Source organism: Phyllobates terribilis, unplaced genomic scaffold (genome assembly GCF_046119375.1).
Source record: "Phyllobates terribilis strain yellow unplaced genomic scaffold, ASM4611937v1 Scaffold_1__5_contigs__length_1240528914, whole genome shotgun sequence".
Lineage (NCBI taxonomy): Eukaryota > Metazoa > Chordata > Amphibia > Anura > Dendrobatidae > Phyllobates > Phyllobates terribilis.
The window spans coordinates 107,281,715-107,298,031 of record NW_027362761.1 but is presented as its reverse complement, the minus strand read 5'-3'; the positions used below and the strand labels follow the sequence as shown (position 1 = coordinate 107,298,031).

At 40.4% G+C, this 16,317-nt stretch overlaps 1 protein-coding gene across 3 annotated transcripts in view; it reads right to left on the bottom strand.

The window, feature by feature from the left end:
* ADAMTSL1 (ADAMTS like 1) overlaps positions 1-16,317 on the bottom strand; it is a 1,187,598-nt gene that overhangs the window by 156,814 nt on the left and 1,014,467 nt on the right. For all 3 annotated transcript variants that reach the window (XM_073665475.1, XM_073665465.1, XM_073665483.1), the window contains 2 exons: positions 13,545-13,749; positions 13,226-13,373 (listed from right to left, as the gene is read on the bottom strand). In XM_073665475.1, the coding sequence (XP_073521576.1) occupies positions 13,226-13,373; positions 13,545-13,749 (353 nt within the window). The remainder of the gene's footprint in view (positions 1-13,225; positions 13,374-13,544; positions 13,750-16,317) is intronic.

Below are 16,317 nucleotides of genomic sequence, written 5' to 3'. Positions count from 1 at the left end.
ACTCTTTGTGCTTTATACTCAAATATCCAGCATTCCAATTGTTTGTTTTCATTTAAGGAGTTGTCCACCTTTGGGGACAATTTTTTTTTCTTATCTAAATGGCTGCAATTGGTGGCAAAGATAATTTTTGCAATTGTATTTCATTAAAACATTTTCACTGTTTGCCACCTATAGCTATTGTATTACATGGTTAATTACTGACAGCAGAATGAGTTAATGGGGTTGGCCACATCATTTTTATTTAACAGATGTGTTGGGGACATGATTTTGTGGCACTTACTATTATATAGATATAGACAGGTTCTTCTCCTGCTCTTGTTAGTGCAGCTTTCCTCACAGACTGCACAGCTCTCCAGCAATAGCCAGTGTAATACAGCGGCTAGAGGAGGCAAATTGTGCAAAACTTTTAATGTAACCTATTTGCAAAAATTATTTTTAGCCCCAATTGCATGCATTGAAATAAGAAAAAAAATGTCCTAACCCTTTAATTGATTTAATTGATTGAGACAGTAACCCCTTAGTGATGGAGCCAATTATGTCCTTAATGACTAGGCCAAATTTTACAATTCTGACCAGTGTCACTTTATGAGGTAATAACTCTGGAACGCTTCAATGGATCCCCCTGATTCTGAGATTGTTTTTTCGTGATGTATTGTACTTCATGATAGTGGTAAAATTTCTTCGATATGACTTGCAATAATTTGTGAAAAAAACAGAAATTTGGCGAAAATGTTGAAAATTTTGCAATTTTCAAACTTAGAATTTTTATGCCCTCAAATCAGAGAGATATGTCACACAAAATAGTTAATAAATAACATTTCCCACATGTCTACTTTACATCAGCACAATTTTTGCAACAAATTTTTTTTTGTTAGGAAGTTATAAGGGTTAAAAGTTGACCAGCGATTTCTCATTTTTATAACAAAATTTACAAAACCATTTTTTTAGGGACCACATCACATTTGAAGTGACTTTGAGGAGTCTGCATGAAAAAAATCCCCAAAAGTGACACCATTATAAAAACTGAACCCCTCAAGGTGCTCAAAACCACATTCAAGAAGTTTATTAACCCTTCACGTGCTTCACAGGAACTGAAGTAACGTGGAATAGAACATTAAACATTTTTCACACAAATTTTACTGCAGTCCCCAATTATTTTTTTCACGCAAGGGTAACAAGAGAAAATGGACCACAAAATTTGTTGTGCAATTTCTCCTGAGTATACCCCATATGTAGGGGAAAACCACTGTTTGGGCACATGGAAGGGCTCGGAAGGGAAGGAGCACCATTTGACTTTTTGAACGTAAAAATGTCTGGAATCTAGAGCGGATGCCATGTCACATTTGGAGAGCCCCTGATGAGCCTAAACAGTAGAAACCCCACAAGTGACCCCATTTTGGAAACTACACCCCTCGAGGATTTTATCAAGGGGTGTAGTGAGCACTTTGAACCCAGCGGTACGACACAGAATTTGATAACATTAGGTTATCATATTGAATATCTTGTCATTAGTGTTGAGCACAAATGCTCGCTACTTGAGTTTGCATCGGGTGCTCGGGTATGCACCGAGTATTGCGAGTGCTCGAGTGAGATGCTCAAGTCCCCGATCTACATGTTTCACGGCTGTTAAGACACCCAAAAAAAACATGCAGGGATTTCCCGTGTATGGCAGGCAATCCCTGCATGTTTTTTTTGCTGTATAACAGCTCTGAAACTTGTGGGGCGGGGACTCGAACATCTCACTCAAGAACCCGCGATACTTGGTGCATACCCGAGCACCCGATGCAAACTCAAGTAGCGAGCACTTGTGCTCAGCACTAGTTTTCTTTTGAAAAAAAACCAACCCCAGCACAACCCTAACTCCAACCTGAACACAACCCTAACCCTACCCCTAATCCTACTCCTAATCCTATCCCTAATCATAACCTAATTCTAACCCTAATCCTAAAACAACCCTAACCCTAACTGCAAAGAATGGGAAAAAAAAAATTATTTTATAATTTTTTTCTAACTAAGGGGGTGACAAAGGGGGATTTAATTCATTATTTTTTTCTTTTGCTCATTGTGATAGGGTTTATCACAGTGATCAAAATGAACCAATAGGGAAAATTCCCTATTGTTGCCGGGTACCTAGTGGCAGATCTCGGCGGGCGCACTGCGCATGTGCCCGCCATTTTTTTTTGCCGGCACATCACGGAGGTCCAGGGGACAGATCAGGAGATTCGGAGGATGGAGGAGGTATCGGGTGGGCTCAGGGGGGCTTCGTTTCTCTCTCCTCTGACATGTATATCATGTCAGAGGAGAGAGAAACCATTGTAACCGCAGGCACACTTTTTTTTTTGTGATGATGCGATCATGGACAGGAAAAACTGGCCCTGATCACATGTTCTCCTGGGTCTCAGCTACCCCTGGTAGTTGAGACCCGGAGAATTTCTGACGCTGGGGGGCGCTACAGCCTTATTCCTCAGTGACGTGAACGAGCGTCCCTGAGGCATAAGTACCCTTAACAGCCACCGTGAAAAGGCGTTACTGTGGTCGTTAAGGGGTTAAAAAGCTATAAATCAGTAAATATTTACCGATTGGTGTTTGCTTCATATCTTGTTTAGATAGACAGAACGCACTTTCGGTGCCCATGCAATAGATAATTCAGTTCACGTAGGCTGCCATTGTTCTCCGCAAGTTCAGTTTACAGAAGACAAAGTTCAGCTGAGAACGATGATCTTTTGTGCAGCACTGTAGGAGAATGGAGCACAGCGGATAAAACGCTGCAATGCCATGCAGCTTCCAGGCCTGAACAAAACCCTGTGGAACTGATCCGGAGGAGAGGAGTTGCAGGACGGACGGAATAAGCCAGTGCTCCGGGTCAGGTGATGGCGACGAAGCCAACCTTGGATACAAAATGGCAGGGTGCCAAAGCAGAAGAGGATTGGGTTGCCAAGGGAAGTGACAGTTGATCCTACTGTAGCTTCATCAGCTGTGACAGTTTGCCGCAGCCGTGTGTACCAGCAAAGCCCAGACTCAGACGACGGTCAAAGCACCGAAGACCAGAGCTTCGCCAGTCATGGTCCAAACTTCACCCATCGACAGTCAAGCACCGAAGACTCAAAGGATGCTGGTCAAGGTTTCCGACCCAGATGATGCCGGTAAACAGTCAAGGATCAGCCCCCATCGATACGGACCAAGGAGACACTCGTCAGTGGTCAAGTATCGAAGAAGTCCAGAGGATACCTGGCCAGAGACCCGTGCTTGGGCCGGTGAATGAAGAAGATGTGTGGGACGGACCGTCACTTTCTCACTTTCAGCAGAGACTAATGGGATCAGGCAATGGCAGAGGGAAGGCTGCGGTCCAGATGGTGTCCAGCAGATGCTAGAGCAGCCTAGAGAGAGTTCTCTCTGACTTTGTTAGGAAAACGTGCTGCTAAAGAGATGGGAGAGGGGCCTTTGTCGGGTCCAGAAAGCCGCGGAAGTTCTTAGAGACTGTTCCCGCCAAGTACAGCGTTTACCCCCCTCCCAACTAGAATTAGGTTGAACTGTAGACCCCGAGTTTATCTTGATATTAACCAATATATTCCTGTTTACATAATTGTTTTGCCATTGATTCTGTGAATACTGTGTCTGTATAATCTGCCTCTAATAACAATCCTTTATTTATATTATTCTGTTAAGCAAATAAAAGTAGATTGTTTTTCTGTTTGATGTCTCCGCTGTTGCATATAGTCCACCTGCTTACAGCACCAAAGATCATTTCACCTGCTGAGCAAAAGTGTTGCTCATTCATCAGTTGACCAGCAGCCTGTTTATACTGCAAGATTGAGAAACAAGCGATCCTAGTTAATTCAGATCTGTAACAGAAGGTAAAGACCCAAAGCAAAGAAATGGAAGGTGGTCATATGTGGCAAGCCTCCAAATTTGACCCCCACACTCATTATTCTCAGGGATTTAAATATTTTAAACAAAATTGCTAGAAAATTCTTTTTTTTAGAAGCATTTTAAGCCCTTTTAAAGATGGCTTAAAGTTATGGGAAGCCGAGGTAATGAGAATGCTGATGGAATATGGATTTAATTTATCATGTTTTTCTATGTTTAGTAACTGTAAATATCTTTTTATATACACGTAATAGGATTTTATGAAACAGTTACATACATGAGAAACAGTAACCATTGTTAACATTATATATGAGTAGTATATGTATTATAAGTATGTTGCATCCAATTTACAACCTTCTGATAAAGAGTTAACATGGGTGAATCAAACTTCCACTCTTACATCCTTCAGTATAAATTCACCTTAAGTCAATATACTAATGCTGCAAAACCGTTGCTCTCTCATGGTCCGTTCTGTGGCCGAATACTGAAAAACTTAGAATACAAAATCTGCCCACAGGTAATAAAGCAGCTAATCTTTCATTTTAAATAAACAATATCAATTTCATAGTGTTTTATAATTTTCACATAATAACCATTTTCTAATTGCTTTGCTTGAGGGTAGATTTTATTAAATAAGTCACGGTAAAGTTTAGCCTTTTTAGCAGTGCTTCCTATTATGCATCACAACTGGAAGGCCACCAAATTCCACCAATTGAACTCAAACGACCTAGAAATTGCTATGGTTTCTCAGTCTGTTTCCTTACAGTCCCCCCCCCCTGTGAGAACAACGTATAATAGACACAGTTTTGACATTACATTGGTTAATAAGGTAGTAGGAAATTGCAGAATACTTTCTGCTGACTTGCAATATTCGTAGGTGATTGCTATATAAAAGGTCCTATAAAGAAGAACCAGTTATAATAAACAGATTAGGAAAAGACTATAATAAGATGTAATATTTTTTATAATGATAGCTGCTATTAGTTTCAATAATGGAAACATAAAAATTGAAAAACTCTAACTTGCAGTTGAGCAGAAAGATATGTATGACAAAGAGAGGTTGTGTTAAAGCTGACCGTGCGGTTGAAAAGGCAATATAGTTTCTTCTTTTTTAAACAAAACATACAATTTAATACATGGACTCTCCTATCCCCAAAACACATGTTAAAGAGATAACAAACAGCTTGGAAGCAAGAAATAGCAAAGTTGAGAAAACCAATAAAATAAACTGGGCCCACAAGTTTTGAAGAAGCTTTACAAAAGTAATATGAGACCCAAGATGGTGTCTGTGAAGATAATCAAGATGTTGCGTAAAACATCATAAAAAGGAAGCATACGTAACCTTTAAGGTGAAATCTGGACTTGAAAACTTTAAGCAGGAAAGCAAGAAAGTACAATAAAAAGGCAAAAACCCATCTTATCAGCTCATCGAAGGAGCTACACTTCAAGAATGAGGAACATATTTTGTTTAGTTATTACTGATGAAAAACAGGACAGAAAATGTCAAACACACTGTCTTTTTCTCCAGTTCATTTCATTTTTCCCTCAATTAGCCAACGATAATTCTCAGATTTTTGCTCTCAAGGTAGTGAAATCCGTGCAAGGAATTCATTTGCTGACAAGGGTGACTGATCTTGATCCAATGTTATGGCAAACTGTTGTATCTACCATTTCCTCACATATGGATATAGGTTTTACTGTCCTCTGTGTCATGGTATGAGAAGCTATATACTGCAAGCATGCTGGCCCTGTGTGGGAACTGTTAAATTGGAAGGTATGCTAAAGTGTTGTCAATTGACTCAATTCACATCTGTAACAGAAGGTAAAGACACAAAGCAGAAAGATGGGAGATGTTTAGATGTGGCAAGCCACCCAGTTTGACCCCAGGCTCATTATTCTCAGGGTTTTACAAGTTTTAAATAAAATTTCTAGAAAGTCCTTTTTCATGTTGTGTTAACATTTTAAACCATTTTAAAGATGGCTTAAGCTTATGGCCATTTGAGGTAAAGAGTATGCTAATGAAATATGGATTTTATTTAAGAGGTTGTCCACTACTAGGACAACCCCTTCTTAAGCTAAATGTTCTGCCCCAATTAATTAAAAACACCTATACTCACCTCCCATGCAAGCTCCGTTCCAGCGGTGTCAGCACTCGTGGCCCCGGGGCTGTGATGCAGTGGAATGACACGTGATGCCCAGCGCCCAATAAGCGCTGGTGTCACTGTGACAAACTGAACATGAAGCGGAAGCCAGGGCTGCAGCTGATCCCGGATTTCCTCTTCATGTTCAGTTTGTCTGAAGGTGGGGACAGTGACACCAGCGCTGACTGGGCGCCAAGCATCACGTGTCATTGCACCACACCACAGCCCCGGGACCGCGAGTGCCGACACCGCTGGAACAGAGCCGGTATCGGAGGTGAATATAGGTTTTTTTATTTTATCGGGGCCGAACACTTAGTTTAAGAAGGGGTTGTCCTAGTAGTGGACAACCCCTTTTAGGATGTTTTTTAATGACCATCTTTACAGTGTTCCATGGTACATCTAATGCCATGGAATCTTTTTGTATACTTGTCAAGACTGATAACCATCAACAATGTGATCCCTTTGATGTGGTTTTTGCTGTAAAAGGCAACTAAGAAAATGTCAGGGAAATCCTACTAAAAAAGCTAGAGGAATATCATGCATGCATGTCGTCCCCGGAGGAAGCCTTTCCTATAGTCAATGAATAAAAAAAACTGCCTACAAATTGTCAGGGCCCATGCTGAAAAATATGAAGACTACTGGGACTCCATACTTTGGAGTGACGATAAATGTTTTTGGTACTGATTGCGTGAAAATTGTATGGCATTGCAAAGGTGAGGAGTACAAAGAAAAATGCATGGTGCCTACAGTGAAACAGGATGATGGCCGTGTTCTTATGTGAGGCTGCATGAGTGCTGCTGATGTCAAGGAGCTACATTTCATTGTTAGTATCATGAATTTACAGGTGTATTGCTCTGCATTGGAAGAGAAGATTCTACCATCACTCTGTGCCCTTGGTTAAACGTACACTTTTCCAACAAGACAATGATCCAAAATACACATCTAAGGCCACTGTTGTATTTCTTAACAACAGAGTGAAAGTGATTAGTGGCCAATTGTGTTTCCTGATTTTAACCCAAACGAACATCTATGGGGAATTCTGAAGAGACAAGTTAAGCATCACTCTCCATCCAGCATCCAGGCTCTATAAAAGGTCGTTCTTAAAGAATGGAATAGGATAGGTGTTGCAATATGTCGAAAACTAGTTCATACCATGCCTAGAAAACTTGGTGCTTCCTTAAAAAACATTTAGGTCATGTAAAATACTAAATGTAGCTGCTTTTGATGTGGGGTGCATTTATTTTTGCATCAATTAATTTGAGTAAAATGGAAGATTTTGTAATGAAACAAATTACTAACCTTATTTTCATGTTATGGGTTAAAAAAAACATTTTCTAAAACTCAGTCTTGCTAAAATTTGGGAAATTATTCTTTTGTTCAGTGAAATATTGATTAAAATCTTACTTTTCAAAAGGTGTGTACTTATTTATGCTGAGCACTGTAAGTGTGTTGCACATACTGCACCCAATTTACAACCTTCTTGGGTGAATCAAACTTTCACTCTTATGCCCTTCATACCTATAGTATAATAATAAAAATGAATGAGCTGGGGTCCCAAGAGTTCTTAGTGATAACAACTGGAGATCCTGGCCAGAGATTATCTCTAAACTGAGACCCAACCTTTGCCTTAGGTATTTAGAACTAAAGGCCCCCATTAGTTGAATATTGGCCAAATTCTCCAATTTCAGTAGGATGGACAACCATCAAAAATGTAGGCATTCTCAATAGATGATGTTGAGGAAAAAAAGCATGGAGATTCTGCGCAGGGATCATCTCTAACCTGAAGTCCAACTTTGGGTATTTAGAACTAAAGGCCCCAATTAGATGAATACCCTTTAATTTGAGCATGATGTACAACTGTCAAGTTGGCATCCTCAACAGATGATGTTGGGGAAAAAATAATCAAGTTTGTACTGCAGGAGATAAATCGTCACTAGATGTGTGTCAATATGGATGACACACAGAGCATGCATTTGGATGATGGTTGGGAGAGATAGTTATCCGACAACTTTTTAAGGTGTATAGCCACCTTATTATTACAGAACATTATAGCATATTTTCCTATGTTACAGAATCAATCTCCCCTGCCAAACTGAAAGGGTGTGGATATCCATAACTTTAATTATAAGTCTCTCTCAAACTAAAAAATCTCTGTTGCAATCCCCAACAATTAATTAAAACTTACTCCAAAAGCAGTTCTCTGTGGAAACCACAAAGAAAAGACTTTACAGGACTAAAATAAGGCCATTCCAAGTAAGATATAAGTAAATATCTAACACTTTTTATCATGACAGCAGAGTCAAAACTATAAAGTAAGCAAACATTTAAGTGAACAAATACTGTACAGCCTTTATGGTGTTAAATTCCTGCTTCAAAGAAGCATATTCACAATTTGCTATAGTGACGTATGCAACTTTCTGATAAGAAAAAAATAAGGGAATTGTGTCATTTGCCATTGTAGTCTCAGTAAGAACCCAGTAGCAGCTCACATCATTCCTAAAATGGCATGTTCTATTTTTGTGGAACTGTATTGAGTAACTTGTGAAGAACTTTTAGCAGCATAGAGAGATTAAATATTATTAATGAGTATGTACAGTACAGACCAAAAGTTTGGACACACCTTCTCATTTAAAGATTTTTCTGCATTTTCATGACTATGAAAATTGTACATTCACACTGAAGGCATCACAACTATGAATTAACACATGTGGAATTATATACTTAACAAATAAGTGTGAAACAACTGAAAATATGTCTTATATTCTAGGTTCTTCAAAGTAGCCACCTTTTGCTTTGATGACTGCTTTGCACACTCTTGGCATTCTCTTGATGAGCTTCAAGAGGTAGTTACAGGAAATGGTTTTCACTTCACAGGTGTGCCCTGTCAGGTTTAATAAGTGGGATTTCTTGCCTTATAAATGGGGTTGGGACCATCAGTTGTGTTGTGCATAAGTCAAGTGGATACACAGCTGATAGTCCTACTGAATAGACTGTTAGAATTTGTATTATGGCAAGAAAAAAGCAGCTAAGTAAAGAAAAACGAGTGGCCATCATTACTTTAAGAAATGAAGGTCAGTCAGTGCGAAAAATTGGCAAAACTTTGAAAGTGTCCCCAAGTGCAGTTGAAAAAACCATCAAGCGCTACAAAGAAACTGGCTCACATGAGGACCGCCCCAGGAAAGGAAGACCAAGAGTCACCTCTTCTTCTGAGGATAAGTTTATCGGAGTCACCAGCCTCAGAAATCGCAGGTTAACAGCAGCTCAGATTAGAGACCAGGTCAATGCCACACAGAGTTCTAGCAGCAGATACATCTCTTCAAAAACTGTTAAGAGGAGACTTTGTGCAGCAGGCCTTCATGGTAAAATAGCTGCTAGGAAACCACTGCTAAGGACAGGCAACAAGCAGAAGAGACTTGTTTGGGCTAAAGAACACAAGGAATGGACATTAGACCAGTGGAAATCTGTGCTTTGGTCTGATGAGTCCAAATTTGAGATCTTTGGTTCCAACCACCGTGTCTTTGTGCGATGCAGAAAAGGTGAACGGATGGACTCTACATGCCTGGTTCCCACCGTGAAGCATGGAGGAGGAGGTGTGATGGTGTGGGGGTGCTTTGCTGGGGACACTGTTGGGGATTTATTCAAAATTGAAGGCATACTGAACCAGCATGGCTACCACAGCATCTTGCAGCGGCATGCTATTCCATCCGGTTTGCGTTTAGTTGGACCATCCTTTATTTTTCAACAGGACAATGACCCCAAACACACCTCCAGGCTGTGTAAGGGCTATTTGACCAAGAAGGGGAGTGATGGGGTGCTACGCCAGATGAGCTGGCCTCCACAGTCACCAGACCTGAACCCAATTGAGATGGTTTGGGGTGAGATGGACCGCAGAGTGAAGGCAAAAGGGCCAACAAGTGCTAAGAATCTCTGTGAACTCCTTCAAGATTGTTGGAAGACCATTTCCGGTGACTACCTCTTCAAGCTCATCAAGAGAATGCCAAGAGTGTGCAAAGCAGTCATCAAAGCAAAAGGTGGCTACTTTGAAGAACCTAGAATATAAGACATATTTTCAGTTGTTTCACACTTTTTTTGTTAAGTATATAATTCCACATGTGTTAATTCATAGCTTTGATGCCTTCAGTGTGAATGTACAATTTTCATAGTCATGAAAATACAGAAAAATCTTTAAATGAGAAGGTGTGTCCAAACTTTTGGTCTGTACTGTACATTATTAATGATTTATCAGGCTCTCGCAGCTTCTTTGTACTATTCTATTAAGTTTATCACTTCAGAAGAAGATCATAGCAGAAAGTGTATAGGACAACCTTAGCAGGGGCGACATGCTATATGTGCAGCAGGTTCAGTTGGACATGGGCTTATTTACACTGCGGGTTACTCAGACGCTGTTGTGATCATACTACTGTCTCCATTAATAAAAGCGAAAGGCCCCCTGTGTGTCTCTCTCTGCTCAAGAGATGCTTTCATTTATAGTTGATTTAGGATTTGCCTTTTATTTGAAGAGTTTAATTAAAACTCACAACTTGTTGGATAGCTGAAGGCGCTTTACCTGTGAGCCACAGGCTACACTGCTAAGTATCACGACCCAGCTACACGCTGTGTCCTAGGGATGCTGTGAGTGACTGCTCAGCCGCCCTATGGATAGCAGGGGCGTGTCGGGCTGTCAATGCTATGAGTTACAGCTCAACCGCCTTACAGATAGCAGGGGCGCGTCAGGCTGACAGTGCTGTGAGTGACAGCTCAGCCGCCCTATGGATAGCAGGGGTGTGTCGGGCTGTCAGTGCTGTGAGTGACGGCTGGGCCGCCCTATAGATAGCAGGGGTGTCAGGCTGTCAGTGTTGTGTTTGCATTTCCTCCAGGTGTTTTCCTTTCTACTTAACTGGCTGGCAATGTTACGCCATTGCCAATTGTAGCTTCAGCTGTCTGGTGTATTTACTCTGTGCTCTTAGTTCTAATCTCTGATTGCCAGACCTTGGATTTGCCTTTTGCCTTCCCGTTTGTATAACCCCTGTTGCCTTTGATGCAGTCTGACCTTAGTTAACAGACCCCGGACTTTGCCCCTGACTATTCATTTGTCTTTGACGTACCTTCCTTGCTTTTGACCTTAACCACTGTACCTCACAGCTAGTCCATGAGTAGTGACTAGAGTCACACTGAGATTTGTAAAAAAAATTTATCTAAAGAGCTAAAAGATATTCTTCTTTATAGGCATATTGTACTGGTGTACATAGAGATACAGCTCTATATAATAGTGCATTTCTATATACCTATATATTAGAGATAAAAGAAAAGTGGAGATTTCTTTTCCTAAACAATTATAGTAATCACTTTTTAAAAAAAATAAACATAACAAAACAGAAAATAACATGGATTATTTGTTATCCCTCTATTTGTAACAACCTGTACAACACAATGAACAGATTATTTATGGTGATCGGTAATGTGCGTAAAAATGGTGTGTTTTTTTCCTCCATTAAATCCATAATAAGTTAACATCAATGTAACTCTTACAGATGTGTCTGGCAAAATGGAACTTAAAGGGGTATTCACATCTCCAAGATCCTATGCCAATATGTAGTAGGTGTAATAATAATAATATTAGCAAACACCTTCAATTAGAAATGTAGTATAGTATTTTTCATTCGCTATGTCACTTACTTCATGTGCAAGTATTGCGGGACCTTAGGTATCCACAGTTACGACCACTGGCAGCTAGATAACTGTCACTATATCAGTGGACGTAACCATGGATACCTAAGGTCCTGCGATGCCTGCACATGAGGAAAGAGACATATTGAATCAGAAAAACTATACTACATTTCTAATTGGAGGTATTTGCTAATATTATTATTATTACACCAACTACATATTGGGATAGGATCTTGGAGATGGGAATACCCCTTTAAACTACAGCTTGTCTGGCAATAAAAACAAGAACTAATATAGTGAATCTTAAGTAAGAATAAAAAGGTAAGGCAGATACAACTATGAATGAATGAACATAAAAATGTCTAGTGGTGTGAACAAGTGTGTTTCCAAAATGTCACTGTGTATATGTATGTGCCATGTGTATAAACTATATACATATCTACGTATTTAATTTATGTGCTTGTGCATGAGTGTACTATATATATATGTGTGCTTAGTGTGTAAATGCACATTTAAAATATATTAGCATGTGCACATTTTATTATATGGTTCCTAAAGTGAATATACATATATATGTGAGTGTGGGGGTCCAAACACAAGTCATACACAGGGGCCCTTCACTATCAATGTCTGATCTTGATCCTTGTGTTTTCTAAAAGAAAAAAAAAATTAGAAAAGTAATTTAACTCTCAGTGCAACTGTAATATTAATACATGCCACATAAGTATTATAATATAAACATTGTGTGCCTTCCGCACTAATACATTACTATTGGAAATGCTTCCAAATAACATTTACTACAACTCAAATAAGATATAAACAGATTAGCAAATATGGAAAATTCTCAGAATTCTCACATAATTCCCTAATACATAAACACAGACAAACATATAAATTGTAATTCAAGCTACATAAATTTTGTGTTTGAACCTTGTCTAGCTCCATGTTAAACAGCAGAACGTGAGAGACATACCTGCATGCCATGCTTAACCACATTCTAATTAGCCAAGCCTGTTTAGGGACTTCAATTAAATCAGTGGTAACTTTCTAACTACTAGGCCTCAATCGTCAGGGTATCGGTTATCAAAAACCCTTTACATTTCAATTTTCTGTAGGTTAGAGGATCCCTTCAAACTTAGCTGTAGACAAATATTCAAGTTCCTAAATTATTCTAAAAACAATAAATGAAAAAAGACCTGTACTTTACAAACTATCTCTATCCAATCACTAACCACAATTTGAAAAAGTACAGGGGCCCGAGTGTCCTTGTTAATCATAGGTAGTCCCTGCTACTTTGATCATGATCTAACTTTCATTTGGATTCAGACAGCTTAGGTCTTCCAAAAATCTTGAAAATTTTGGGTTTAACTACAGTGAGGTCTAAAAAGCTTAGAGTTGAATTAGCATTGGAAGACATACATATGTCTTTTAGTGATTAAATAAAGGTTTGTTAAAAATAATAACTTGGTTTCCATGTTAAATAAAAAAAAAAGTCCCAATTAATCTTTTCTAGTTAAAGTGCTATTTACATAGTGCATGGGATAACTTACCTTTGATCTTAAAGCAAGGTATAGGTACAGTACATTCCTCCTTGATGTGAGGTTTTGTTTTAGGACTGCAGCCCCCTGTATGTATGCCTCTGTGATCAATGCAAAGAACCACTCGGTACCTCAGTCCATGACCACAGGTAACGGTGCACTAGAAAACAATTTATAAGTAAATGTTCCTATTTATTCAGTCGTGTGACTTGTCATCCTTATTTCAGTCTGTCATTCACACACACAACTATAATCACTAATTATTTTATCTATTAACTACTATCAATTTGCTAAGTGATGAAAAAACAAGTATTTAGTATGTGACACTCACCGGAGACCATTCTTGAGCGAACCATTTTGGACAATCAAAAATATTGCATGGTTGGACTATAGGCATCTTTGGTGTGTACATACATTTCCATTCTTCCACAGAACTAATTTGCCCCTGCATGTCTTCTTCCACACAGGAGATTGTTCGGCTTTGAATCCCTCCACCACAAGATGATGAGCACGCAGTCCAGGGTGTGCTTTCCCACCTAACCAAGAAACATAAAAGGTATATCTGTATTAGCACTTAGGCTAGAAGTTTAATCCCTTAGGGAGCACTTACAGTTGGCCACTGTTGGCAATGAGATTTCCTGCTCGATAATTAGCCAGTGTAAACAAGTAGCCTACTACTCAACGAACAATTAGATCGACAAACCTACATATGTATAATGGCCACAGGGTAAAGGCGAATTAGTACGATAATTTAAGAAAACCTACAAAAAAGAGTGCAAGGCACAATATATTTAGAAAATATATTAATTCAATTTTATGAAATAATAATTAAAATTGTACATACAAAGTTATGACATAAAAAAGTACGACATACCAGTGGGTATTGACATCATTAAATCACTAAGTAAATGTATAGATCAATACAAAAAATACATAGTAAAAGTACAGTTACAATATTGAAAATGGATACCTAAAGGGGAATAGGTCCAAGGGAATAGGTATTAGACATTATGTGCTGATGAACCAACCAGAGAATGTGAGATATCAAGCAAGAGAAAATATACATAAGAGTGCACAGTGGCATATACATAACTTCATCAGTCAGGAAACCCACACCCGACGCGTGTTTTGCACCTAGCTTCAAAAAGGGATGAGCTTGCTTAAAATGTATCATTCTCATCAGCACATCATTCTGTGTGAACAGAACATGTGCTGCTCAGAACAATGACAGTGCTCGGGAGGGCTGATCGGTCTGCCTACACAGGCTATATTATCTAGTCAGAGTAAATGCATCCTTAGGCTGGTCATACGCAATCGATACATATTGTTAGGTACTATTGAATTTGGACAGAAACAATAGACAATCAAATATGTTTAGATATATTGATTCCAGATTGTTAGCAGTGCTTCCAGACACTCACTGTTTGAGGAACTCCAGCACAGCTTCATTTGACTAGAAAGCCCTGCAGAAATTGTGACAGTTAAATGAGAACTCCTGAAGAAGGCATAGATTTAAAGGCAACCTGTCACATCAAAAAACACTATTAACTTACAGATATTAGGTTATTCTGCAGGTTAATAACAATCTGAAAGCAGTTCAGCAGTCCGAGGTGAGTGGGCGTGGTAGGGGTGTGGCCTGCTCCCTGCAAGTAGCAGCCAGTTCCCTGACCATGTCTTTTTTACTGCAGGACTACTAGCAGGGAGCAGGCCATGCCCCCACCACACCCCCTCACCTTGGACTGCAGACAGGAAGACATTATCAGGAGGCTGGTGTGACAGGAGCAGCTTTTCACTTCTCACGCCTCCGTTTGCGACATTACAGCAGTGTGCAGCTCCATGCTGTTATCAGCCAGTCTCCTGATAATAGCTGTTTCTCTGCATTAAACAGGGAGCGTGGTCACAACCACCTTTTCGCAGACTGGCTGTTAAGGCCCCGTCACACTTAGCGACGCTACAGCGATCCCGACAACGATACGACCTGTCAGGGATCGTTGCTGAGTCGCTATGTGATCACTGGTGAGCTGTCAAACAGGCAGGCTCACCAGCGATCAGGGGAGCAGCGACATCGTGGAAAGAAATGTCCTGCTCCTGGTTACCAGCCTGCTGAAGCAGGAGCAGGCTGGTAACCATGATAAACAGCGGGTTACTAGGGGCACACGCGCACCTAGTAACCCGCTGTTTATCATGGTTACGAGCCTGCTACGGTGAGCGGGAGGTTACCGCTCACCGTAGCAGAGTGGTAACCATGATAAACAGCGGGTTACTAGGGGCACACGCGCACCTAGTAACCCGCTGTTTATCATGGTTACAAGCCTGCTACGGTGAGCGGGAGGTTACCGCTCACCGTAGCAGAGTGGTAACCATGATAAACAGTGGGTTACTAAGTGCGCATGTGCCCCTAGTAACCCGCTGTTTATCATGGTTACCAGCCTGATCGCTGGTCCCACTGGTCACACACAGCGATGTGTGCTGACCAGCGGGAGGGCAAAGACCAAAAAATGGTCCAGGACATTCTGCAGCGATCAGCGACCTCACAGCAGGGGCCCGATCGCTGCAAAGTGTCACACATAGCGACATCGCTGGTCAGGTCACTGTTGCGTCACCAAAACCTTGACTCAGCAGCGATCTCGCTAGCGATCTCGCTATGTGAGACGGGGGCTTTATTCACAGGGGGAAGCTGAACAATGCTCTGTGACGTATTGTCCCAGACAGGAGGGGGGAGCAGTGAGGAGCAGCTGCTGTCACACGGAATTACACGTTTTATAAAGATAATTAAGGTGAACTGGGCATCTAATCTTTATAGTTTATGAGGGCAGGGACTGTACAACATTTTTTTATCTCCCCAGTGTACCCCTTTAAACTGTACAAGCTCTGCAAGAGTACCTCATGGTTCACCCACAGATATAGGGTCTATGAAGGGAGGGACACCTGGATTGACCCCACTGAATGCCCCCCTGTGCGGGGGGTGAGTGGGAAAATTGTGTGGCAATTGGTGCACCCACTACTGGATAAGGGTTATCACGTCTACGTAGATCACTTTTATACCAGCATCCCTCTCTTCAAGACCCTCTCTGCCAGAGCTACAGTTGCATGCGACACCATGT